Source organism: Numida meleagris, chromosome 2, assembly GCF_002078875.1.
Source record: "Numida meleagris isolate 19003 breed g44 Domestic line chromosome 2, NumMel1.0, whole genome shotgun sequence".
NCBI classification, from domain to species: Eukaryota; Metazoa; Chordata; class Aves; order Galliformes; family Numididae; genus Numida; species Numida meleagris.
In genome coordinates, this window is record NC_034410.1 from 19127001 (window position 1) to 19154374 (window position 27374).

The window sequence follows — 27374 nt, forward strand, 5'->3', positions numbered from 1 at the left end:
TACTTACAAAAAGAGAAACAGATTTTCTTGAAAGATGTTTTAAGAGTTCTGAATTGAAAAAACTATGAGTCAAGCTGTGTTGGCACAAGCCCAGGAATTTTACAATATTATGGAATGTCTTTAACTGTGAGGGAAAAAAGTACTTTGCCTCTCCAGAGGTGCTAGACCTCTGCCCTCTTACACAGACCATTAGAAAATCCTTTTCTATGTTGACACTGGAGGCTATGCCACACTGCCCTAAGCTGTTCATCCTATGGGGTGTTCAACAGGTAGGTGTTACTAGAGAGGAAATTACCATTTTGAAATTGTCAGGAAAACACAGTGAAGAGGAATGCTGTCAGAAGCTGTCTTGGTATATGTTATGCTTCGGAACATTTACAAAGATTCTAAAGGGAGAAAAAATAAGTAAACCTGCTGAAGAAATATTAAATGGTTCACTCTTTTTTGCTGAAGTACTATATATTTTTCTCTGTTGGCTTTCTGAAGGCTTATTTATATAGCAAAATTGTATATCAGCACATTCTGAGTGTATTATCTAGTCTCTTGTTAAGTCTCTATGTGGAATTTTTTTCCTGTTCCATGCAAATCAGAGTAAATTGCCTCACATCTATTGCAAATTAAAAATCATGTATTTGAGGATTTTCTGTGGAGGAACTGGAGCACTGTAAAATTCACACCCAGCTTAGCTGTAGGCTCATTTCGCTAAGAAGATGGATCCAAAACACTGCTTCTGGCTCACGAAATCCCCGAGCTACAAATGTGGAGGTCAAGAGAGGCAAATAAGGAACAATCACTGAATATTTGCCAACACTTGGGCTCTTCATTAAGCACTTCATTTTGGAAACTATCGAGATGTTGGGCTAAGCAGACCCTTCAACCGGCCCTGCAAAGCATTTCTTATATTGTGATAAAGCCAAATTTACTGGCTTAATTTAAGTAGGCAACCTTATGTCGGTATCATATGTAGTCCTGATAATGCTGCCAGGGTTGGAGAAAACAGCTCACAGAAGACAGGTCATACCCACACTTTCAATCAATCCTTTCTGCCATTCTTTGCCACTTCAGGGCACTTTACAGATGCTGATTTGCAGCCATTTCAAGAAGCCCTTCAACAGAAGGCTGTTCATGAAACTTATGCAGTAAATCCAGCGTAAGTTCCAGGGTGATTCCCTGTCCCAGACTCCAGGTGCATGGAGCTCTGTGCTGCTCACACACATGCAGAACAGGCTCCTATTTGTATGGTCCTGTATACCACTAATGACTGCAGAACTGCACAGCAGGGGACAACTGGAAGTCATTTGGTTGAACACCTTGCTCAAAGCTATGTCCCCTCTCAGCGCTTCCTCATGACCTTTTCCAGCTGAGCTTCGAGTATACCCAGAGATGGAGATTCCAAAGCCAAGAATGGCATTCCTGTAGCCATTTTATCTACAATGACACACTAAGTGTGAGAGCACACACAAACTATTTTCAAAATTGACTTTGTATGGCACTTTCATTGCTTGTGGTAGCGACTGAAAGCAGCATATGAATAATTAGTGGGTCTGGGATTAAACATTAAGCTTTTGGAACAGAAATAATTCAAGTATTCAGTGTAATTTCAGTCAATTTATGAAAGTGTACGAGAAGCAATGGAAAATAAAGGAAGACAGTTCACAGAATATGCTTGTCTTTTGTGACTCTTTAGCTGAATACAAATAGCTTTCATACAAAAAAAGTCCTTTCTTTTTATCTTATTTCTGGCTTCCTCATTTATTTAAAATCCCTTCCCTATTTTGTCCACTACGCTACATTTTTTTATAATTAAATTTCACAACTTCAGTAATTATAATGCAGACAGCTTTTAGTGGCACAATCAATTCTGTTTTAGTATTAATCCCACTAAGAATGAACAACTTTAATGTTGTGTGATTTAAATGTAGCTGCTTTGGGAAATAATCAGCCAGAAGTAAGTCAGTCTTTTCTTTCCCAGACATTTGTTATTTTTGCAGTGTTTTTTTGCATATTTCTGTTTTCCCATTTCCTATTAAAAATTTGTTGTAAACAGATTTCACTCTGAATAGATCCTAAATGTTGCTTGTTTTTAAGTGCAACATTAAGTCACAGTACACATAAAAATGTGCCATTATCAGACACTTGTTTTCAGACAGGAAGCTAACAACCATCAACATCACATGTGGTAGCTCCAATCACCAGAAAAAAAGGCTGCTGTTCCCACTGCTAGGTAATAAAAAGCAATTTTATTGCAAGATGGGGTGCAGGAGATATCTTTGGAGGGATGGGAGATGTGCAGTCAATCCTCATTATTATTCCACGTGCCTGTTTGTGGCTGATTCTTCTCCCTTGTTCTCCCCACTGATCACCCGCTGGAATCATACACCCAGTATACCTTCTTTCCCCTTTGTCTTGCTTTCTGCACACCCAACAGGTAGATCCAAACTGGCTAGATCCAGCAGATGGATTTACTGACACCTTTTCCTCAAATCAAGCATGTAACAGAACACCAAAGGGTTATTTTCATTCTCTACTAGGTTGTCTACAAACAATTCTCTCTACTTTCCACAGTATCTGCAGAGAAATTGATTGCTTTTAAGCTTTATCTCAGTGTGTTCTTGGGTTGCAAACAGTTTTCTCTATACCTGTCTGTGGGAAATCTGTTCCTTTCCACCACCCCAGAGGCTTCTCCACAAGAGAAAGCTGGATATGTCAGATAAGGACACAACAGAGACAATAGAAACCTTAGCTTTTCCTGTGTCCCAATACAGTGACATCAGGACAACTTCATGTTTATGGAGCAGTTCAAACCTTTCCTACTGACCACAGAAAGTCTGGCTCTTGCCCACTGGAATCTGACCTGAAGGCATCAGTTCATTTCACAATTCCTTACTTATTCTAATTGAATTTATAGACCAAAGTTTCTTGTAGAGTCCATTTTCACTGATACAGGATCAATTTGGGGGGAAATGCAGATCATAACCAGTATTTCTCAGAATATGTTTGATTTATTTTTCAGCAAGCTGAAAACAGTTACTAATAGCAGATATCTAGTGACACAACATATTCACTCCTTCATTTAAAGAGTTCATTCACGAATGGTCCCTCACAGCTAAATTGTTGTAGCAATATTTGGCAGCCAATCCCAACCATATCCTCAGTTGCAGAGGCCATACTGGGGCTTCTCAGTATGTGTCTGGAACATCCTTTAGAGGATCACAGTCTTCCCTATCAGGTCCCACTCACTGCTGTCTTCGTTGTGGTCCAGGTTTTACAATCCACTGCTGGTTCTTCTACATTCACAGCATACTCTTGGTGTCATGAATTTACCAGTTCTTACAAATGCAACAGGACTATTAGTTTATAAAGCTTATCAACCCCTGTAAGTTTTCTCAGACTAATTTCTTATTAGATATATTTCCTGTTTTTGGATTATTGATTTCTGATAACCATTTATTGATCCAAACCTAGAGATTCTATAGAATGAATTTAGATAAACTCAGACAGAATAGCATTTTTTTTTTTACACGTGTTACAAGAATGAACTAATCTTTTTTTTATCTGTTTAGCATTGTCAGGATCTCACCTGAAATAACTTATCACTAGTGCAGTGTACTGCAGAAGTAACTACATACCATTCAAGAAGGTCTAAAAAGGAACATCAAAAGGACTGAAGATGGAGAAGACATTTCCAGTGAAGTTAGAAGGGAAAAATGAGTGTAAATATCAGAAAATATGGAGAGGAGGCATGAAAAGAGCTAACAAATATGTAAGAAGCTTATTCAGAAACTGCTAGGGCAGTACACTAAATGCATAGTCTTAAATTACAAGAAAATCATTAAACATTTATTAGGGTAAACTTTCAGGAATAAAGAAGAATGAGACGCACTGTTTCATGAGATGGTAGAGACAAATCACTAGTGGAGTTTAGGAGCATGTTAGACTGGGAAAATTAGATGCTTATTTCAGTAGAACTACAAGAATCTTGTCCCTGTTTTCTGTTACTTTAACTTTTATGACAAATTGTTCTGTTTAAGAAGACACATAAACTTGTACTTATAACCAGTCTTTTAATGATTATTTACTGAATCAAAGTAGAACAAAAACTTATTTACATATATTTCATGTACAATATTTTAATTTAAATGGGATTAAAGTCTGTCAGAAGATTAAAATATCAAAAAATAAGACAAATTAAATAAAGACCTTCTTGAGACTAAGCTTTGAGTCATTTGTTTACATTTGGCATAAGATGCATTGGAAAAGTTAAAAAAAAAACTATATGGGAATATTGTGAATATTTTTAGACTTTCTGAAAGCAGACAATACACTTGCATGAAATGCAGGCTTGGTCATGATGGAAGTCTGGAACAAAGCTCACAGAATTGAAGCAGACTTTGAGAGGGAGAATTTGAAATTACGAAAGCTTTCCTAATAACAAGCTTAAGACTTTGAAGAAATGGCCTAAAAATATACGAAATCTTCACTGGTATTGGTAATTTCAATGAGAAATTTTAAATAATTTTGTCATCTATGAATTCAGTATAATGCATCCCGCCTGTTCTCCTTTCACAGAAGCCTTTGAAATCCCTATTATGTTATTTAAATGAGAAAATATTTCTATTCACAATATATTCATACATCTTAACTGATCGTTCGATCCTTATATTAGTCATATGAAGAGGAAAATGTGTTAATTCAGGTAAGACTGAAATTTTACAAATGACCAGTAAAATAAGATTAAACAATACTTTTGTGAGGAAATACCCTGAAGTATTGTATCATTCCTGTATTACAAATATGTGCTGTAGAAATCCCAGTATGAGAATATGTAATAGCTGCATTCTGGAGGTTTCTGATCTGAATTTATACAGAGGTGACCCAAAGGAAAATCAAGTTCAGATGTGGTTATTGAAATGTCAAGGATCCCAGAATAGCTTTTGCATCTTCAAGAACAACCTCCTTAAAGCTCAAGAACGGCCTGTCCCAATGTGCAAGACACAAAGTAGGTAGGGCAGCAAGCAAGCCTGTCTTTATAGGGAATTTCTGACTGAGATGAAACTCAAGGCGTAGTGTATGGAAAGTGAAAAAGGCACAAGATACTCATCACATAAACTGGCACATGTTCTGGGTGCACCAAGACAGGATGAGGAAAGTGAAAGCTCAGCTGGGGTTGAGACTAACCAGGAAGATGAAGGGCAACACAACCGGTTTCTGTTGGTATTTCAGCAGCAAAAGGAAGACATGGCTCCACAGATGAAGGAGAAGGAGGCCTACAAAATATAGGACTGAGGTATTCAATGCCATCAATCACCCCTCACACTTGACAGGTCTTTATATAGCTAGCAGCAGATGTTAGGGGAGAAAAGTGCTCTGCATGGCACAGAAGGATTCAGTTAGGGACTAAGGATAGCCACATATACAGAAGTCCATGAGACCTGAGAGGATGTATCTGAGGATACTGAAGGAACTGGCTGTGGTCACTGGGAGTCTGCACTCTATCACCTCTGACAAGTTGCAGTGACTGGAAGAGGTCACCTTAGTCCTTAGGAGGGTTATGGAACAATTCTCTTGGAAGCAATTTCTAGAAACAAAATAGGCTAAGAAAAAGATGAATGGAAGCAGTCAGAACACATTTATGAAGGGTGAATTGTGCCTGGCCAAACCAATTACTTCATATGAAAAAGTAATTTGTTCACAGTCCCCAAAGAAGAGGAGAGAAATGAATATCATTTAGCTTGATTTTAGCTTGATTTTCAAAATCCTCTCCAATTTTATAGTGTATGTATTGCAAGGTTGGTGAAAAATTGCTTGGAGTAGGGGGCTGAAAGGGTAACAGTCAATGATTCAAAGTCCAGGTGGTTTGACTCCATGAATCAGTACATGCTGGAGCTGGATAGAGAAAAATTGAAGTCCAGACAAGGGCCACTGAGAAGAATAGGAGACTTGATGTATGGATATATGATAACAAGAAGAGTCTCAGAGCAAAGAGAATAGGTTAACAAGAGAACTGACTGTTGCATTCAACTAGCTAAATGGGTCTTTATAGAAAAGATGCAGCCAAACTCTTGTCAGAGGTGTGCAGCCTTTTGCCATACAAAAGTGGGAAGGCAAGAGACATGCAAATGTGATATAAAGAAAACAATATTTACCAAGAGTGTGGATAAGCACTGGAGCAGGCTGCCTGTCTGGGGCAGGGTGCTGGTCCTGCTTCCAGCATGAGTGCGTACCAAGTGATCTTGGAAGTGCCATCCAATCTATACAATTCTGCCAGGCTGTGCTGGAGATCAGAGGTGGCATACCCAGGATTCCCACAGATCTAGATGTACTTTTTTGAAAATGCTAAGGCACTTACTCTCATAGTTTCCTGTGATGAGTAGGGTTATCCCAGTATCTAAGGGTGATGCAGGACCCCGGCAGAGACTGGAACAGCCTGAGTGTTCCTTTACACAGCGTAGCTCCAGGGTTTTATGTACGTTCAATGGTCCTCCCAAGTACTACTGTTTCAGAACAGATTTAGAGTGTTGCAAGGCTGCTTGTTCCTGGTAGTACAAGCAAGAAGTATCTTGTGCAAACTGAACAAGAATTTCCCCAGGAGAAAATCAGTTTAACTTCAGACTTCTGTTATTCCAGTACTTCAGTTCCTTTCCAATGAGGCCCAAGTTTACCCTACTTACTAAACTGTTGCCTGTTCATTTTCTTCAATATTGGTCACAAGACATTTTGATTCATGAGTTCCAGGGTCAGGACCACCACAGTATATGGCATTGCCAAAACTGGCTGTAACAGTTGTCTGTTCCTGTCTCTTCTTGTAGAAAAAATAGACTATAAGGCCAGTTCCTGCTAGCAGAAGGAAGATTAATGTAACAATCATCACACCTAGACTATGTGAGGATGAAACAGCAGCTTCTCTTTTTGATGCTATGAAAAACAAAACAGAAGAATTACTACAGATGACCAGAGATTACTATTGCATACAACAATCATTTCCCTAAGTAAACCAGCTGGGTAAACTAGAAAAGTACTGAACAATCATACTCATATTTAAAACTGACACCAATTCTGGATGGATAGAGCAAAACTGGGCTCAATCTCTCAAACATTTATTTCAAAAGTAGCATCATATTGCACCACAGCTTATTCAGAAAACAACAAAAATATCAATAAGCCATCCAGTCTGAGATAAAAGTTCTCCTTTTAAACAGGTTTAAAATAAAATTAACAGTGATAGTTAAATGAGTACTTCAGTGAAACTCATTTACTTGTAAATAATGAATGTCTGTAATTTATTGAAATTTCTTTTTAATGTGATTATAAAACCTACCTTGATTGACAGATGAATCATGAGTTGGTTCAACTTCAATACCTTTAAATTTAAAAAAAATATATATAATACATGGTTTGTAAGTACTCATTCAAATACAAAATACATACTATATACATAATTGTTATTATGTGTTCCTATTAAATTTTGCTTAATGGAAATGAAAAACATATGAAAACACTGTCTCCAAAAATTCTTGATGAATTTATCAACTATTCTTGTTAAACATGTTTGTTATAAAAACTCCAAACTGTTGTCTCACTGTAAATTGCTTTGAACACTTTTATTGTTTGAGGAGGCAGATGTTAAAAGTTTTCACACTTCCACAGTACCCATCCTTCACTCTGAAGAATTCTGTTTTTTACACTTAAATAACTGAAAAGCACATTTTCGCTTAATAGTATTTAAGCTGCATTTTTAGGTAATTTATTTTTCCTCTCTCTCTTGCTTGGGATGCAGTAAATTCTCTGCAGGACTGGCTAGCTGGCCCTTCAGAACTCCTGTATGAGTCTATTGCCAATATGTGGAGATCCAAAAACAGAAGATCCTATTAGTTTCAAGTTGCATGAATTATATGTGTGAAGTGGATCTGTTTGCCAATGACAAACCTGGTCTTTTTCAAACCATCTCCCAGCTGATGTGAGAAAATTTGGCACACTCCATGTGTACACGTGCAGATTTACAACCTTCACACTTTATGAAGCATTGCTGTGCATGCCAGGGGGCCTCACCTCAGCCTGTGACATATTCAACCAAAAACCACAAGGCCACAAATAATCATTAAAAATAAAATGTATTGTTTTCTTTGGCAGTCTTGATAGGTCTCCTTATGCCTGGGTCAGCACAGAAATTATTTGGCCCCCACTGCCCTCCCTCAACTGGTACTTTCTGCTTGGCCATCCAGTTAAACTGAACACACTTCATTTCTACCAGTCCAACTGGCAGCTCTTGTTTTCCTTCTCCAGAAGTTCAGTGACTTTGCACAGCTGCCTCTCAGCTTAGCCATTTGTCTGTCTTCTCATCACTAACCTAGTCATCTATTCTTCATTTAATGCCTCTTGCACTCTAATATAACTTTCTCCACGCTCTCACCAACTGATATGCTCTTGGCACAGCAAACAGCAAAAAATCAATGCTCTTAAACTGAGAAGATAAAAAAGTGACTGAGATTCTTCTCCCACATTATTTTTCTTAACAAAGGTTACTACTGGCTTTGATGCACATGCATCGATATCTGTACACAAAGAGTATCCAGTGCATGTGCAATTAGGCCTGATGCAAGTTAACCACTACTTACAAAATAATTCAATAGATAAAATTCAGAACTCACTCTTTGGGATTTTACAAATGAAATTCTGGTCAACAGAGCAGTAATAGTTCCTCCAGGTTCCACTTGAGACATCCATGTCCACACAGTGTTCATCATACATCACTGTAGGCTCTCCTTTTTCCCAGTTGACAAATTCTACCACACTCCTGTCCGTCCAAATCCATTCCCCTAAAATTAAAAGTATTAAATAGTAAGTGGATTAAGTGGAGGAATATTTCTAGTCTACCAGGCCCAAGGACATTGCATATGGAATTTATTATTTGATTAAATAAATTATCATTACAGAAGATTCTGTTTTCACGCTTGACAGCCAGGAATGTTTAGATGGGAACATGTTTAATTTAAATGCTCACAAGCTGTACACAGACAAAGTTAATTCCATTACCCTTCAGGGCCATTATGAAATAATTACCCTCGATATTTTTGAACAATCCTATCCAAAATTTTCTGAAGTCACTTGCAAGTGGAGACAAGTAAAGTAAAAGGAAGTTCATTTCAGCTGGATCTTCTATGGAAACCAGAGAAGCACCTAAAATATCAAATAAATAATGCATACAATTTCAGCAATGTTTCTCACTATACATTTTTTCATTTCAGTAAACAATCATTATAAAAATGAGGGGAGGAGAGGGAAGGGAGAAGAGAGAAGGAGAGGAGACCTCCAACATCATGGGCTGACATAGTAAAATAGAAGGCATTACTTTCAGAGCAGCCCTTGTAAAAAGGCACTTACCCATTTGAATACACATCATGGAAGCATCAGGCCAGCTTACTTCAGAAGTGGTGTGAACATAGTAGCAATGCCCACGAAAGGGAATCCAAGATCTACCACGCTTTGGTTCAGGACACTTTCCAGGAAGCTGTGGTGGTTCAGTAGGAATTAACTCTGTTAAGGAGATGTACAGCTTTCAGTGTGTTTTTGAAAGCCAAGGAAAACATGTACTGCTGCTGGTGAAATAAAGACAGGATTTGAAATTCCAGCCTTTCTAAATGCATTTCTCCTATTCATAACCTACCATCAGATTGTTTACAGAGAGAGAAAAATGTTTCATTGCAAGATGTTGTCTTCCAAAAACCATCCAAATCTAAATAGGCACAGGCTGCATTCTTATTTGGTTCTCCACTTGCCCAGTTATGATATCTGCTCCTCCTTCTATCTGACCACATGTAAAGGCCACGAGTCTAAAAGCAAATGACAGTAAAGATCATGTCACATGCATGAATTAGATTAAATGAAAATTAAGACTGCACTTGAAGGTACATAAAAGTTAGGACAGGTCAGAATCACAATTTCTTTGCACATAATTACTTTTTCCTCTGTCATGGCTAAACTTCAGCCCTCAGCAGCAGATAGGACAGTAGTCCTACAAACATCCATTCACCACGCAACTTGCATTATTCAATTCACACTATATGATTTGTGCAGTAAATGGACAAAAGGTCTTGTGGTAGCAAACATGAGTATGTAACTGAAGATTTTATCGAAGGAGTCCAAATATACATAGAAATCAAACAAAATTGCAGAGAAATTATTGTTAGCATTCCTCTAACACAAGCTTTTCTATATTTTTAGAAAGCAAAAAAAAAAAAAAAAAAAAGAAAAGCAGAAGTTCCACTGGAACAAGAAATACTGTCTACATTTTTCATGGGACACATACACAGACCTCTGCCACCCATCACAAGGACCAGCTACTAAACATAACTATTTTTATCTCTACGACATTTACTTTTGTCAGTGGATTTCACCACTATTTGCAGACCATGACCAGCAGCAGCTGCAGTTATGGCTCTGTTAAGCCCATCCTGTGAAGCCTGATCCCTTCTTCCCGCTGTCTTTGGAGGCAGGCTCTCGTTCAGTTCTTTGTACCATTTTCTTTCCTGACCATTTTCCTTTGAACTCCTTGGCCAAGTTCCATCCCAGTCTTGTATCTAACCCTGGTTCCCCCATGCCTGCTCTCACCAAAATTCAGCTCCTGTTCCTCTCATGTCAGGAACTGTGCCCTATGTCCCACCAAGCTCCAGCTCTAACTCTCTGTTCTTGACTTCCTTACAACTCTGTTCCCACAAATATCCAGCTGCATCATCTTTTTTCATGTGCTTTCTATATGCCCTTAGCAAATGCTTCCCCTTTCAGCCCTTTGCACTCTTTACTGACTGAAGCTGTTGGCAGCTTTTGCCAGGGCACTGGCATCAGCTCTGAAAACCACCCTATAGTATCCACTGTCAGAGGCCTAATCCTCTCTTTACGCTGCACCTCATCATTTCCCCTGCTACTTGGACAAGAGTTAATGTTAGGCTTTAACTTGAAACAATAATGCTTAAAATAACCACGCATATAAAAAAACTACTTTTAAACCAACCTATTTCTGTGGAATGCTTCACAGAGTGTTCTCAGAAAGAGCTGTGCCCTCCCACACGCATGTCATAGCTCAGGAAGCAGAAGTTGCTAACCTCTTTTACCTCTGAAGCCACTAGCTACTGTGGCTACAGCCTTGGTGGCCTCTGAAATGTAGACTCTGGCAGTTCTTATTTACGCTGTGGCCAAAAATGTAGATGTTTAAAACTTCTCAAGTGGAGGGAAGTCAAGTGTCTTAGCAAGACTTTGATGCCTGCCAAGTATTCATGGATCTGATTGACAGCACTCTTGCGGGAGGCCACAGTAGTAGATTCTGCCAACCTCTGAGCAAGAAATACGGTTGATCTATGCTAATCTGGAGTACAGGTATGTTTGTCACAAGCATTTTATTGACTTACCACGTTGCTGTTAAGACCAATCCACACAGGCTCCCCATGCTTTAGTATTTGTAACCACAGGTAAGATTCAACATAAGGATCCAAAATGCTGGCAAGATCTGCATATTGGTCTCTGCAATTCTTCTGTGCTTCCTCCCAGTTCATTTTATAGTTAATGACTGCATAGCGGTCATCACCATAGTTGTTAAAGCCAAACATTGGAAACATGGCTTGGGAACTTTGCAATTTAGGGTCTGTAACAAACAAACAAGTAAATGAAAAGGTAAGTTGGAAGATTTATCTTGGCTAGACATATCACATTGAAAGAGGATCTAGCATATCAAAGCAGTCAATTTATTGAGAGAGACTGTAGTAACAAATCAAGATTCCCAGTTAGCGCTGCAGTGATGAAGCCATGTTCTCTGACAAACTTTTATTGTTAGAAATGACCTTTACGGTTCCCTGTCTCTCCATCCTGACTGCTAAAAATAGTAAAATACATGATGATCCATAGTTTATTATTATTATTATCAGCATTATTTTTAATTTACTGGTCCGGTCCTTAAAACAGGAAGGAATTTTTCTTCCAGGAAACAGTATGTGTGCTTGTTGAAATGGATCCTCAGGCAAGCGATACTGGCAAATTAATTTCAGTTAAAATGACACTGAATATGGGAAAATCACTTTTACCATGAGTTTGACATAACCATAATACATAAGCTATTCTAGAAGGTGCTTAAAGAAAACTCACCGGTATTTTTCTGGCATATGTAGCTTTTGCTTGTTTTACAGTCTTCATCTTTCCATTTCCCTGCTTGTTCAATAGGGTTCTTCTTCATATAGACACAATCATCCTATGAAGGAAATGAGATTAGTAAGAAAAAGATGTGGATAAATAGGAAGCATTCCTTTCTCTACTGGATATACATTTCCCTATCCAGGTACACATGTCTGAATAAAATTATGGCCATCTATATGAACTCATATAAGAAATGGTAAGAAGCAGTAATGTGGCAAAAAACATCTACAAATCAGCCGTATAAAAGTTTGTGAGTGATGGAGAAAGTTGCAAAGCATAGTGCAGAGGCAGGAAGAAGCATCTGGGACAGTCTACATGTACATAATCTCTGTGCTTACTTATGCATGTCTGTGTATGAAGTAGATGCCCACACACTAGGTCTGGCCCACAGGACATTTGAGCTCTGTTGTTTTCCTGTAGGTTACGTGGAAGTTCAGCAAAGTGAAGCTTGCCTAGAGAGCAAAAACGCTCTTCCTGCACAAAACAATCAAAGCTGTCACTACCACTCAGAAGCACAGTGGCAGTAACCAGAAACCACTGTAGGGTACCCTTCTTCAACCCTTTCCACCCTAGTTTCAGGTTCCATCTTTATGCAGTGGGAAGCAGCAGCTCTCCCTCCCTTGTGTCAGCATAATCTCACACTGTTGCTGACCCCTCAGAAGCAGTAGCCCAAGTCATGGCTACAAATGAAGGAGAGAACTTTGGGAACAACTTGTGCAGGGAGATGGACACAGCCTTCTACAGAAAGCACAGAAATCATATTCATGTGTGAGATGGGAAAGTCCTGAAGAACCTAAAACTCAGCTCTGGCCTGGCTGGCAGGAGCATTTGGACATTCCAGAAACATTTCCTGGTTTAGCCAGACTCAAAGTAATTCTGTCATGAAAAAAAGAGAGAAACTTGGTACAGCCTGCACAGGAGTACAAAAGCAGTGCTATCAACCAACATTTTTCATTGGCAATTTTAAAATTATTGAAAAACACTCCATTTTGTCTTGCAATTTAACACAAAATGCTATAGCAGAACTGAAAGTTTCAAATGTGTGCAGAACAGATCTTACAAAAGGAAGGTTTATTAGAAGGCATAGGTGGAAAAGAAAAATATGAGCAAGGAAGATCCATGTTCTTCTTTGGAGGACTACAGTCAATGCATTTATCTTACTAGGCACAGCACCAAGAAACGGAAGCATATACAATTTTCCAAATATTTTCATCATGTCTAAATAACACTCACTGTATCACTACATTACACAATTGCTGCTCTGCTTTGGTTTATTTGAACCTCCTGATCAGTTATGGGGAAAGGAGGGAAATTGCTCACTTATCTGAGCTTTGCACAATGCTTCCAAACATCTGTCTGTATTCATATGAAATCATGAAGAAACAAAGAAATTGAGAAAAAATGTCTGAAGGTAGACCTTCCCCATGACTACTTTGCTTTCAAAAGCAACAAGATAATTACAAAAGTTGTAGAAAAGAAACTTTACAGCAAAATACAGCTGAAGTACATTTTATTCATTCACCACAGCTAAAATAAGCGTAGCAGAGTGGCGCAGCGGAAGCGTGCTGGGCCCATAACCCAGAGGTCGATGGATCGAAACCATCCTCTGCTAGCAGCACTTTTGACATTTAAAAGCAGTGTAACTTCTTTTAAATTCAGACTCCAAGATGCATTCAGGGAGCAGAAGGGCACCAGGCAGCTCTCTCTCTCTGTCTCTGTCTTCTGGGAGCAGCATAATTGAAATATACATGGCAACCACTGGCCACAACAACTGGGCTGAGATGGAAACCCAGACTAGGGGGCCAGCGACTTTGGCAGACAGACCTCCTGAGGAGTGAACAAAGCTGCCCATATCCTCAGTTGAGGGGAACTCCAGAATATGGAAGTTCTCCTAGGATTTGAGGGCAGAGGAGGTGCAAGTGTAAAGTCAGGACCATGAGTTTCATTAAAAGTGATCTTTCATCTAGTCAAGGAATTATTGGATGAGATCCCCTGGGAAGTTGTCTTGAGGGGCAAAGGAATGGAACAGAGCTGGCACCTCTTTAAGGACACTTTTCTGAGAGCACAACAGTTCCTCAGTCTCTCAGCAAAAGAAATCAAGGAGAGGAGGCAGGAAACTGGCATGGCTGAACAAGGACCTGTTGATCAAATGGACAGCTAAGAAGGAAATGTACAGGCAGTGGAAGCAAGGACACATGGCCTGGGAAGAATGGATGCTGTGTGAACATGCAGAGATGGGATCAGGAAAAGCCAAGGCACAGAAGGAACTGAACTTGGCAAGGGATGTGAAAAAAAAAAAAACAAGAGAATATTTAGATACGTTGGCCAGAAGAGACAGGCAAAGGAGAGTGTGTCCTCTCTGATAAATGAGAAAGAAAAACTGGCAACAACAGAATGGAGAAGGCTGAGGTATTCAATGAGTTCTTTGCCTCAGGCTTCACTGACAGTTAGATTTCACATGTCTCTCATGTCCCTAAACCTCCAGGTGGGGGTTAGGGAAGGAAAATCCTTCACACTGTAAGGGCAGAGCAAGTTGGAGATCACCTCATGAAACTCAGTGTATGCAGGTCTAGGGCCCAGATGACATGCATCCCAGAGTCCTGAAGGAACTGACTGATATAGTTGACAAGCCATTCTCCATCCTATTTGAAAAGTCATGGCTGTCAGGTGAAGTCACATGTGACTGGAAAAATGGGGAACATCACTCCCATTTTTAAGATAGGTAGAAAGAAAGACCAGGGAAACTACACGTTGGTGAGCTTCACATCTGCACCTGGGAAGATCATGAAACAGATCCTCCTGGAAGATACATTAAGGCACATGCAAGATGAGGAGGTGGTCCAAGACAGCCAGACTGGCTTCATCAAGGGCAGATCATGCCTGATCAATCTGGCAGTCTTCTGTGATGGAGTGACAGTACCAGTGTACAAAGGAAGAGCAGCTGATGTTGTCTACCTGAACTTGCACAAGGCCTTCAACATGGTCCCACTCTACATCCATATTTCTAAATTGGAGAGACAGATTTGAAAGGTCAGTTATTCAGTGGATAAGGAATTGGTTGGATGGTCATAGCCAGACTGCTGTGGTCAAAAGCTCTATGTCCAGGTAGAGGCCAGTGATGATGAGTGGTGTCCCTCAGGGGTCTGTCTTCAACATTTTTATCAACTACCTGGACAGTGGGATTGAGTGCACTCTCAGCAAGTTTGCTGATTACATCACATTTAGATTAGATTTTAGGAGGAACTTCTTTACTCCGAGGGTGGTGAGGCACTGGATTGCCCAGAGAAATTGTGTATTCCCTATCCTTGGAGGCTTCCAAGGCCAGGATGGATGGGTCCCGGGCAGCTTGATCCAGAGGATGGCAGCCCTGCCCACAGCAGGGGTTGGAAATACATGATCTATAAGGTCCCTTTCAACCCAAGCTATTCTATTCTATGATTCTACAATTCTTTGATTCTGTGATAATGAATAGGTGATAACAATAAATTTTTTACCTTACTATAGTAACTTCGGGAACCTTTTGCCCAATTTGTGTAGTAAACTGGACTTCCATCTGTCCATAAGTATGTATGCTCATGATTTATGTCATTCAGTCCAATCCAGGCATCGGTTGCGGTATTTTTTAAGAGAGACATGAGGAAAGCTGAAGAAAAGATAAACATTGTACAAGGAAGGAAAATGTTATAATCTGTTTCTCCAGGATCAGTTGATCTCTCATCTAGTATCAAAAGATTTGTACTTCATACCTTGATTTTCCTTCTTTGAGATAGTAGCCAGGTTTCCTCCAAAATTAATACAATTGTTTCGTGCAGCATGCCATGTCAGTGTATAATTTTCATTAAGGCCAAATGCTTTGAAACACTGAAAAAAAAGAAATGTGCCAAAGCTGTAGTTGGATGGTGTTTTAGAGGTTCTACTGAAAGCATTTCTGTTTGTAAGAAGTGAAATAAGCTAGATATTTTAAACCAAAAGGAGATTTAACTGTCCTTTCTAGCTAGCCTTTAGGTCTTTCTGAAAGAGAAGATACATACTGGAAAACCTCCATATTTTAGCATCCATTTAGAAGAAGGAATATGTCAGTCTAAAAATTACAGTGGAAACTAAGTTCAAGCAACAGTTCCACAGCATTTCCGAGGCTTGACTTTGAGTAAGGAATGCCTAAGACCTCAGAAAACAATGCACACGAGTCAAAAAAGTGACCAGGCAGTAAGTGACAGCCAAATAAGCTCAGCAAAGTAAACGAGAATGTACAACTGTTCTGAAGTTGTTTCTCCCACAGAAACAAAGTTGCTCAACTATCATTGGCTATGCTAAATAATAGCAAAAACATAAAGTGAAGCTTTCTCCTTGTATGGCACATAATTTCCTTCATAACAGTTGTGGTCCCAATTCCTTTTTCAGGAATTTTATTTTTAGGTTCATTAAATATACATGGTCAGAATATATTTTGTGATAAACAAAAACAATGCTTCAACTTAAAAACTGAACAAAGGAAGTTTTCCATTCTTTTTGAAATGCAGTATACTGACTTCATACTGCACCTTATTATCAAAGAGGAGCCACTCTTCTGGACACCCACCCTTGGGTGGTGGTACAGTGGGAGCAATACTTGGACGAACAGTACTGTTAAGCCTTTCACAGATGAAAAACTCAACACTGCCACAGTTGAGATCATTCCATGTACCTTAAAGCAAATCAGAATAAAAGACAAAACTGAGACTGAAATAAAGAGTGACCTTTCCTTAAGCAAATCCATCGTAGGAAGTAGAACTGATTACCATATTACTCTCCTCACAGAAATAATGAGTAATTTTTATGTATGTTCTCCTTAGAAATATTCAGGTTTACATCAAAATTCAAATTCATCAAAATTGCCAAAGGGCCATTACAATTTAAATGTTTAATTAACCTCTCTAAAATCTAATGCAGATCTCTAAGACCAAAACTTGCACATTCAGCCCTGTCAAGCCTGTACCACACCATGAAGGACTGAATATTGTTACAGCACTCACCTGTTTGGGTGTACATGACCACACAGTTTTCATCATTATTTGCAAAGTTGGGTTCATTTGGAGCCCAGGCAACATAGTTTACAGTAGTTCCATCCACCCATCTGAAATAAGCGATTTGGGAGAATAATAATTCTTAGGGTAGTATTTCTTTGTAGGGGGCATACTAGAGCTTGGTATTTTGTTTTCTATATCCTAGTTTAGAAACATGTGCTGTTCTCTGGTAGAAGGAAAACTTTTCATTTCGAATCATTAAAAAATATCTTCTTGTCTAATGTGTATACTGTTGATCCAAACCAGGTCTCAGCTAGTCTTCTCAAAGTCACAGCTTTTCTCTGTCGCTGAGCATTAATAACTTAAAGAAAATGCACTGGTGTAACACTGGGCCTGGCCTTACCTGGAACACAGATGCAGAAACACGAGCCTAACTTAGTAATTTCCTGGGGCCAAAGCACTAACATAACATCTTGTAGGGTAAGAGAGATCCTTGAATCACATACTAGGAACCATTTTGTTAAACAAAAGAAATCTTTAATATATATTGCTATTGCTTTCAATTATGCAAGAAATACTTCCTAGTTTGGTGATTCACAAATTTATTCTCAAAAATACTCTAGAAAAGAATCCATAAATAATCCTCAGTGTGCTGGAGGGAGCACAGTCAAGTGACGACTGCCTTCAGACCACATCAGCTCCAGGGCAACTCAGTGTTTTTCCAGTTTGGGAGACTAAGCCACGGTATGCATGTTCCTGCCAGTAGACTACAAATAAGGAATGCAACAGGATGCCTATCTGCTTTCACTTGCAAATCTTCCTGAGTCAAACAGGAAAAAATAGCGCACAATAAACTGGGAGGAATGTCATAAAGACTTGAGCCAAAACGAGTCAGCAATGTACATGTACAGCCCAGAAAGCCAACTGTATCCTAGGCTGTACCAAAAGGAGCAGGTCAAAGGAGGTGATTGTCTTCAACTACTCTTCTCTTGTGAGGCCCCATCTTGAGCACTGCATCCAGACCTGGGGTCCCCAGAACAAGAAGGACAGAGATCTGTTGGAATGGGTCCAGGAAAGGGCCACGAGGATGCTCAGAGGGCTGGAGCAGCTCTCTTAGGAAGACAGGCAGAGGGAGCTGGTGTTGTTCAGCCTGGAGAAGAGAAGGCTCCAGGGAGACCTCATTGCAGCCTTTCAGTATTTAAAAGAGGCCTACAGAAAAGCTGGAGAGGGACTATCAGAGACTATAGTGAAAGGAAAAGGGTAGATTGCTTTAAACTAAAAGAGTTCAGATTTAGATTAGATATTAAGAAGAAATTCCTTACTGTGGAAGTGGTGGAACAGGAACAGTTTGGTCAGAGTAGCTGTTGATACTCCAACCCTGGAAACGTTCATGGTCAAGTCGGATAGGGCTTTCGGCAAACTGATCTATTGGAATTTGTCCCTTCCCATGGCAAGGGGTTGGAACTAGACAGTCTTTAAAATCCCTTCCAACTCAAACCATTCTATGTTTCTATTATTTTCTGAGTCATTCTATGATTCTATGATTTTACGATTCTATGATTCCTGATAAAGCGGCACCATCATCCAGAAAAAAAGAAGGATGAAATTAGAGGGGCAGCAAAGACAAACAATAAAGCTTTTTTCTAAGTTTTGGGTGGGAGGGGAAACAGAAGCTCGCGGAGATTAGATTGTCTCAGCTCCACAGAGATGAGCGTCTGTGGCTTGTGGACAAGAAAGACATCCTGAGAACAGATAAGAAAGGTTGAAATGAGACAGAGACTCATCTGACCAAGCTTGAAATCCCTGGAGAAGGCACTAGAAAAAGGCAGAAGGTGAAAGCAGAGGAAGATTTTGATCATTTGAATATTTAAAAATGTCTTCAAGTACCATCTGGAACATCTCTAGAGACCTCAATGTTATCTTCTCTCAAATTTAAGAAGGAGAGCAAGCACGTGTTAACTCAGACTACACTGACTGTGAGCAAATGTGGCCTCACAAAACAAAAACAGGGCCTAAGCTAGAAGATGGAGAAGTAGATGATGAAAATACCATAGGAGAATTGCTACCCTGAGAACGAGAATCATATTTTAAAATTTTATGTCAAAATATGGCTTTAGACAAATTCTGTCAGTCATTAAGCCTCAGTAACATCTTAGACACAGCCTTGCTAAATATTCACACTTCACATGAGTCTTAAAGACTTAATGTTTTCACTTACCTGAACGTCTTGTCTAGGCTCACAGTTAAGCCAATAAAAAAGTTATTTCCACGATCTTTATAAAAAGTCTAAAACACACACACACACAAAAAAAAGTTTCAATGAGATGTAAGAAAGTAGATTTTAAATAAAACAAACAAGAACTCAAAAACACTTAAGTTACATTTGTACAGTTAGACAGCAAGCAATGTGCAGGGAGTTGATGGGATTATATGTCTGAACTGCAAAATGCAAAATTATCATCCAATTTCCAGCCTTTAAATAAAAATAAAAGCATAATGAAAAAAAAAAAAGAAGCAAAATGCTGTGTTAAGAAGATTAAAAACAAAATATTGAAATATGTCTTAAGAGGGCTATGAAATAAAACCATATTTTTAGAGTTTTAGGAAAGCACAGTGCAAATTTGCCAAAAGGCTACAAGGAAATGATGGAGTTTAGTGTTTAATCATGTGGAAGAAAGGGAGGAATCATACTTGTTTTTAATAGTATAGAAACTATTTACAGAAGGCTATAATCACCAAGTTATTCACTTCCTCAAACTTTTTCTTCAAGATTTGAAATCTATTTTGACAAAAAGAGGATTTTTTTTTCTTTTTTTTTAAATTCCATGAAGAGAATGAGGTGGAAAACAAAGTTCCTGCTCAGTAACTAAATTTCAACTAAACAGAGCAGAGTTTTTGAAAGTTGCACTCTGGCAATGGTCTTGAAAAGAAACTAAAGACTTTTCTAAGCATAGCAATTATTTATCAAAATAATTATTATTTTAAAGTTTCTATATAGTTAAACTCATGAAAGTTGGCACTGATTTTTTATGATGCAGATCACGTTCTAATATTTCAGAAGCCAGCTGAAGAAGAGGCCTCAGTGGAGGACAAAACTTCATTTTTTGAAGTAAAGTGAGTTTCTTACATATTTCCAAAGAAATGTTCTTTCACTTTCATTCTCAATGATGGCAAGATCACCACCTTTCTTCTTGCAGTAGTCCCTCGCTTTTTCCATAGGCATTGCTTCCTTGCTGAAGTAATATTCTTTATGATTATATATTATCCAGTCATCTTCACTAAGAATATATCCATCATCTGCAATATGAAACATTAAGTAGAGTGTTCATAATAGACATTAACACCCTTGTATAAAAATTTCTTCCTGTACTGAAAGTACAAGACTTACCAAAAGTGGATTTGGGCTCTGGTTTCAGCAGTGCTCCTGCAAAGTAAATCAATATCTGAGTGTATTAAATATATCAGAAATTTCTCAATTAAATATATTTATTGCATTGTTTTTAATTGTTTACCATTGCATTTTAATTTCCAGCAATAGAATGAAACCTAGAGGTTACTCATATGTTTATTTTTGTCACAGAATTTCTAAGAGTATCTGAAAAAAGGTGTTAACGCTCAGCAAAACTACTACATTAGAATCAAGCTCACATAAACTATGGATGATTTAGGCTACTTGATTTCATTTCCTCAGAATGCTGCATGTACATGCTAAACTCACACATGTATCTCATGAATGAATTCATAGTTTTCAACTGTTTTTTTTTAAATTGAAATTCACTTAGTGTTTCATTGTGCTTGGTGGAACAGCTGGCTCTAATACATGCAATGTGATCTGACCTAGAGAGGATGTCCTAAACTGTTTCTAAACAGTTTTTAAGAAAAAAAAAGTCTTCAACTTTTACCTTTTTTTATTTGGCAAATGTAGTCTTGCATATGTTCACAAAACATATCATTCCATTTCATATCATTATAGCCATAAAAAACTCCACATTTCTCATTTCCATCATAATTGTTTGGTTCTCCATTTGCCCACTTTTGAAAATTTACCTACAGAGAAAACACAGCTTTTTTAGGGTTTTCTGTTGAAGCCAAGCATCTTTTTAACTTGTTAAAGAAGAAAAATCTTCATTTGATTTCATGGTCCACATTATGTTTTTGTGCCAAACTCTGCAAGAAGGACATGACCACAAGACCACTGTATAGCACAATGATTCCTCTGTGTATATATAGGCCAACCCTAGTAAACCAAAAAACTGTTGTCCTCCTCTATATATGAAGAGATGAAGCTGTACTGTCAAGCTCTAGAAAGTAGAATCTGAGAGCTTTCCTCAGATTCCTTCCTCCTGCCTGGATGTTTCAAAAAAGCTTAGCTTGACCAAACACACACAATTATTTCTCACAGTAAGTGACAAATTGGAATATAGAGATTGGTACAACCAGAATGGCTTAAACCAAGATAGAAAATAAGAGTACTCCATTGTCTTTGGTATTATTTCATTGCTATAAATTCATACTATTATGTATGATTGTGAACTATCAGAAGATAAAAACTAATTCCTAGATCAGAAAGGGGAAATTGACTTAAAGTCACTTGTGGTTTGTACATGCTTGACAAGACACATATGTAGTATTAGAAAAGGAGTTGGAACAAGAAATTGTTTACTCACTGGTGAACCATCACACCATGTAAATCCTCCATCAGAGTCCAAGGCATTTAAACCCATCCAGTAAGATAAGTGACGATAGTCTGTATTTCTGAATGATTACGTGCAAATATAGACAATAAGAGTGTGAAATAGAGATGGAGAATATGTGTCATATCAAAGTTTTGGCACTTGAATTATCACTTGAGGAATTCATGTAAAGTAATCATTCCATTTTCATGTGGGGAAAAACACCCTCACACTGCATGTGACAGGAATCAGGGAAACAGATGCACAGGAAGGATCACAGATATCACATTACCAAAATTACTGAGTTAAATGAAAATTTTAAGGTCTTGGTCCCACAAAGAAACTTAGGCATTCAAACCCAGACCATCCAGTACTCATTTGCTTGAGTTAAACATTTATATAAACACATTAATAGGTCAGTCTTTCTTAGTCTCCAATTTTCCCCCTTAACTAAAGAAGGAAAATTACATTTCACAGCACAAAATATTCCTTCAATCAAGATTATTTCATTACATCAGGTTTCTCTTTTTAAACTAAACTCAGTTGAAACCAATTTTGATGACCCTTCTTTCGTTTTTATATGTGTTCAGGCTACTCTCAACATAGATGAGTCTACTCAAACACCTGCCAACAAGCACTTTTGCTCATTTCTTTCTACCTGTTTACCCCTGTTTCTACCTGTTTACACTTTGCAGAGATACACGTTGTCTTTCCAAAGTAGAATCCAATGACTGGAAATTCCTCATGTCCTGCAAAATGATCATTTTTAAAAATGCTTTCTTTCCTAAATTTAAACAATGAATTTTGCAAATACTTACAAACTAGATATTAGTTTTTGCTCTTCTTCACTGTGGACACATGCCAGATCTCCTCCAATAGCTCTGCAAAAATCTCTTGCACCAAACCATGTTTGCATTTTCTCCCTTCCTCTCTGAAAAATCTGTGAAAAGTGGGCAGTTAAATACAGGCTCAGATATTACAGTAATTTAGAAACAGCATTCTGAGCCTCCGTTTTCCTTCTGTTCTCTGGCCTCTAGTTTAATCACTTGCCATTTTATTGTGCCACCTTGCTTGTGTTGTCGCCTAGCAAACTTGATTATTGCAGCTTTGCTTTTGCCATTGTCTCAGAATTCTGGTAGCTCCAAACTTCAATTCCACCACCACGCAGCACTTCCCAGCACCTCAGGATGCTCCACCCAGGGTATGGCTGGAGATGTGTAACCGCAAATTACCCGTCAGGTAAGCACGATAAAATCCACCCTCCGTGTATAGATGAAGCACATTCTTACTTGAAATGAGAAGTGTTTGTTTTCAGTTAAACACCTACTTTGAAGCAGAAGCTGCTCTGAGGAACCGACTGCCATCCCTCTGGGCAGGATGGGAGTGGAGGAGTTGTCAGAGGGGGTGGTGGGGTTGCTCCCTCCACAATCTGCTTGCAGAGAAACAGGTTTTTTTCTTCACAGTTGAGAATATCCCATAATCCAGCTGAAGTTCCTGTTCTCATGGCCACGCAGCCTGGCTCTCTTCCTTCATGAAAGAGAAAATTTTAAAATCTTACTGATATGTACCTGCATCTTCTCAAAACATATGCCCTCTACTAAAAGCTACCTGGCCCTACTGTGTTTGGACACTGAAAGCTCACACATAATTAAAATAAATCATAAAACATTCCCTTTATATTATACTATGGATCACCAAAATATCAAAACCAGCAAGGAACAAAAAATGAATGACGGCAGCGGCCACGTGCAATCCTAGGTGGCCTTTTAGAAGGAGCTACTACAACTTCAGGACAAACAGAATTTGCATGGTTGTTTCTGCACATTTATGGCAAAATTGTTTAAAAAACATCCTGTAGTTTCTAAACCCTGACTTCTTGGCTCCCCAGAGCAGAAACTCTGCACCCCTGGTGCCTACCTGGCATTCCCATGTTCCAGTGCGTGAAGATGACCGGGTCCCCACCAGCCCACCTGAATGTCCCCTGCTCCTCTGTGTCCGAGAGGCCAATCCAGAAGTATTTTACAGGCTTGAATCCAATTACAGAAGTCAAAAAAGCCTGTTCATATCTGTGAAGAATAAGTACTGAAGTGATATATCAAGCTTTGTTGTAATTTGCCCATTTCTTCAAATAGTTCATTGCAGCAAGTCTGGTAAAGTTAAGATGATTTGTTAATATGTGGAAAAAAAAAAATAAGCATAGATTGGAACAAGGATCATGGTTTTAGTTTTATAGATCTTATTATAATACAAATGGTTTACTTTACAATTTGGTAATATAAATCATGCTTATAATTTAAAGTGATTCTATTCTCCCTTTGTGCTACACAATGAGCAACATAAGCCAATACTTGGGTTAATGTATTCATATTATTCATTCTGTATAAATCAGTGATACAGTGCTTTACTGTGCTTTAATATAAGGCTTAGATATTTAAATCCTTTTAGTCTAGGAAAAAAATAATTGTTCTAAAAAAAGAACATTTCCAGATCTTCCTGTTACGAAGAAAAGGCCAAAAACTCAAATCCAGAAGAAATAAATAGTTCCATATTTATCTGCTTAGTTCATTTCAATAAGTTTAAAAACAGTCTGGTAATTTGGAGTTGTTGGGGGGCTGACTCAAATCTTTATTCCCAGGCTCAATGAGAGTGTGGGTGGGTAGCAGCCATGGTTTGAATGTTAATATTAATGACATAGCACTGCCTGTTATATTTTGTTAGACTTACTTAGTTCTAACATGTACCTTCCACCAAAGGAGTGGCATCATGTTAGACATTATTAATAATTGCAGAGTGGGAAGAGATGAACTTTTGGCTTGGTTGCACAACTGAAAGGAAGAGATTACATTTCCATACCTGTCTCTCACAGTAGCCAGGTGAGCTTTATTTTCTTCACAGATAAGTTTTGCTTCTGAAAATGTTGCTGGTAGCTGCCCAATGGAGTAGCAGTAAAAGCCGTACTTCATCCAGCCCTGCCAGCACAAACAACAGATACACAAGGGGAACTGTCAGATTGCCCAGCACAGAGCTCTTCTAAAAGCCACATTAACACCACATTCCACACCAAAATCAACCTCAGAAGCCATGAAATGAAATGTAGAGGATAATCAAACATAGTTTTGCAGCCACAACCCTGCCTCTTGCCCCTTGATAGGTGCCTTGGTCAGTAACGGGCCATGTCTGTGACTTGGAGCTAGAAAGCAAGCTCACGGTCACAGCTCAACAAATCCTGTAACGCCAGCTCTGCTTTTGTTATGTATGTATGATATTACGCTCATACACTGAGATGACACTAGCAATGAAGTGCTGGAGAAATTAAAAATAAAATATGGAAAACATATTATTTTTCTTTCCCCATAGTATAAAGCTATATCATTTTAAATAGAGCGTAAAACATATAATTTTTTAAGTGCAGCTGTTCCAAGATGCTGTGCTGCAATCAAGACGCAAAACAGCAGGCTCAAATATTCCTGTATGCCTGCCTCCTGTGATGGGTGGATTGAACCCAGATGGCTCCGTGCAACCTGTGGGATCCAGCCCAAAAGCAACGAGGTGCTCTGCAGGGGGAGGCTGCTGGGGGCAAAGGGAGCAGCTCTGCACCAGGAGGGAGCAGACTGAAGTGCGTAAGTGAGAAAAAGAGAAGTCATTTTGAGTTTTATATAAATACAGAAGAAACATCCCTATTAGGCTTAGAAGTATCAGCACAGACAAAATAGGAGGCTTTCTAGGAGTCCACAAATTGCAATAATTGACTTCTATGCCACTTACCATCACAGAAGTGAAAGTGAGATGCAGTGACCTTTCACTGCTTTTGTTTCACACTTACTTTCTGGCAGCCTGGGTAAGTAACTTCAGCTTCCCCTGATTCTTCTGCCAAGGGTTTTCTTTTACAGATGTAACCGAGTTTTGTTTCGCAAGAACTGTCAGCCCAGAATCCATCCTGATCAAGGCAAGAAGAAACCACAAAGAAAACTGAAATCTAGAGAAAATCCAGTTTCTATAGGAATATTTACTATTCTCAGGGAGAGCACTTCTCTCTTGATATGGTGTAAGTTGTTTCAGCGTTTCCATGCCTGCATGCTTTCTCCAAACCTCCCAGATAGGGAACACAGGGTCACAGTTCCTCAGAGGTGTGAGTATTAGGGATGCATATATTAAAGTTCCAGTGGCTGATGAGAAAAGTAAGGAAACATTCTCTTCCACTCTATTCTCACCACTGTAGTATTATTCATACTCATACATACAATAGCATGTTCATACACTCAGATGACATTAGCAAGGAAGTGTTAGAGAAAATAAAAATAAGGTATGAAAAACATACTGTCTCCTTAGTACAATGATATGTCATTTTAAACGTGGCATAAAACAGAACAGATTTTTTTTGTACCTAATTCTTTGTGCTTCCAGTAATAATGAATAATAAATGTATATATTGATGTTTTATAGGAAATATAAGAAATTCCCTATTCCAATAACTACATTTTGCAGCTATGATTGGCCATGTTGAAGGCAGGTGATGGGTCACTTCAGATAATTTCAAATGGGAGATTTGTTGCAACTGTTATAAAGCAGATTTACTCTCAGCAGAGTGTATCGCTTTTGATGCTCCACCGTATGTCTTTCTAAATCTGGTCTCTAGCCTCTCTCCACGCTAAGACATTCTGAATCAAACCAAGTTCCTAAAACCCTTTAAAACCCTTTTCCTCTTTTTTTTTTTTTTTAACCCAGTATTTTCACAGAAATTTTTCCCTTTGGGAGGTACAAAGGGCAAAAGAAAGTGAGGGAGGTATTTTTACCTCTCCATTCATAACAATGCAGTCTGCCTTATTAGGTGTGTGGGTTGGCTGTCTTTGATGCCACTTGGTGTATGTCACAGGCGTCCCATCACTCCACTCAAAATACATCTGAAACCTGAAGTCATTTAGACCAATCCACAGCTCATCATCTGGCTCTGGAAACACAAAGTTAATCACAGGCATTGTCTTAAAATTGAGCTATTGTGTCTCACATCCACATTTACTGAACAAGAACTTTCAAAAAGTCAACAAATCAACAGGTAAGATCATGGTTACTATGATTACATGAGTAAGAGCAAGAGTATAATTCCAGACAAAAAAAAAATATCTTGTGGGAATACTCACTGTAACCAAGTTGAGACACTATAAAACTGTACTCCTCAACATTATGAATACTTGTCAGGTCTCCATCTTCTTTTCTACAAGATGATTGGGCTTGTTTCCATATTTTGGGTGTTCTGTAAATTCTATAGCAATGTCCTGCATAGGCTACCCATTCCGTGGGGCACTTAACAGGCTTCATGTCACCTAAAAAAAGTATTTCAAACAATTAGCAAGCAGTTCTGCTGAGTGCTTTCTGCTAATCAAAAAGACAATGGACCTGTACTGGGATCTCCTTGAGATACTGGAGTACACACTGGTAGAGAAGACAAACAAGGCTGGGAGGATCATAAAGAATGCAAAACAGATATTTCCATCCAAAGAATATTGTGCTGGAAGCTATC

The 27374-nt window shown here is 38.6% G+C and overlaps 1 protein-coding gene and 1 non-coding gene across 2 annotated transcripts in view; one reads left to right on the forward strand and one right to left on the reverse strand.

The window, feature by feature from the left end:
- Window positions 2226-27374, reverse strand: part of LOC110395140 (macrophage mannose receptor 1-like) — a 33317-nt gene continuing 8168 nt past the window's right edge. The window contains exons 7-30 of the mRNA XM_021389295.1: window positions 26995-27177; window positions 26650-26804; window positions 25680-25793; window positions 24710-24825; window positions 23774-23922; window positions 23184-23383; window positions 22675-22796; window positions 21851-21938; window positions 21086-21230; window positions 20572-20607; window positions 20311-20480; window positions 19402-19469; window positions 17193-17293; window positions 16722-16864; window positions 15927-16041; window positions 15675-15823; window positions 12133-12235; window positions 11403-11635; window positions 9665-9830; window positions 9382-9534; window positions 9061-9177; window positions 8649-8816; window positions 7319-7360; window positions 2226-6915 (exon numbers count right to left, since the gene is read on the reverse strand). Of these exons, the coding sequence (XP_021244970.1) occupies window positions 6671-6915; window positions 7319-7360; window positions 8649-8816; window positions 9061-9177; window positions 9382-9534; window positions 9665-9830; window positions 11403-11635; window positions 12133-12235; window positions 15675-15823; window positions 15927-16041; window positions 16722-16864; window positions 17193-17293; window positions 19402-19469; window positions 20311-20480; window positions 20572-20607; window positions 21086-21230; window positions 21851-21938; window positions 22675-22796; window positions 23184-23383; window positions 23774-23922; window positions 24710-24825; window positions 25680-25793; window positions 26650-26804; window positions 26995-27177 (3281 nt within the window). The 3' untranslated portion in view covers window positions 2226-6670. The remainder of the gene's footprint in view (window positions 6916-7318; window positions 7361-8648; window positions 8817-9060; window positions 9178-9381; window positions 9535-9664; window positions 9831-11402; window positions 11636-12132; window positions 12236-15674; window positions 15824-15926; window positions 16042-16721; window positions 16865-17192; window positions 17294-19401; window positions 19470-20310; window positions 20481-20571; window positions 20608-21085; window positions 21231-21850; window positions 21939-22674; window positions 22797-23183; window positions 23384-23773; window positions 23923-24709; window positions 24826-25679; window positions 25794-26649; window positions 26805-26994; window positions 27178-27374) is intronic.
- Window positions 13721-13792, forward strand: TRNAM-CAU. Its single transcript has one exon. It is a non-coding gene; the product is annotated as a tRNA-Met (tRNA).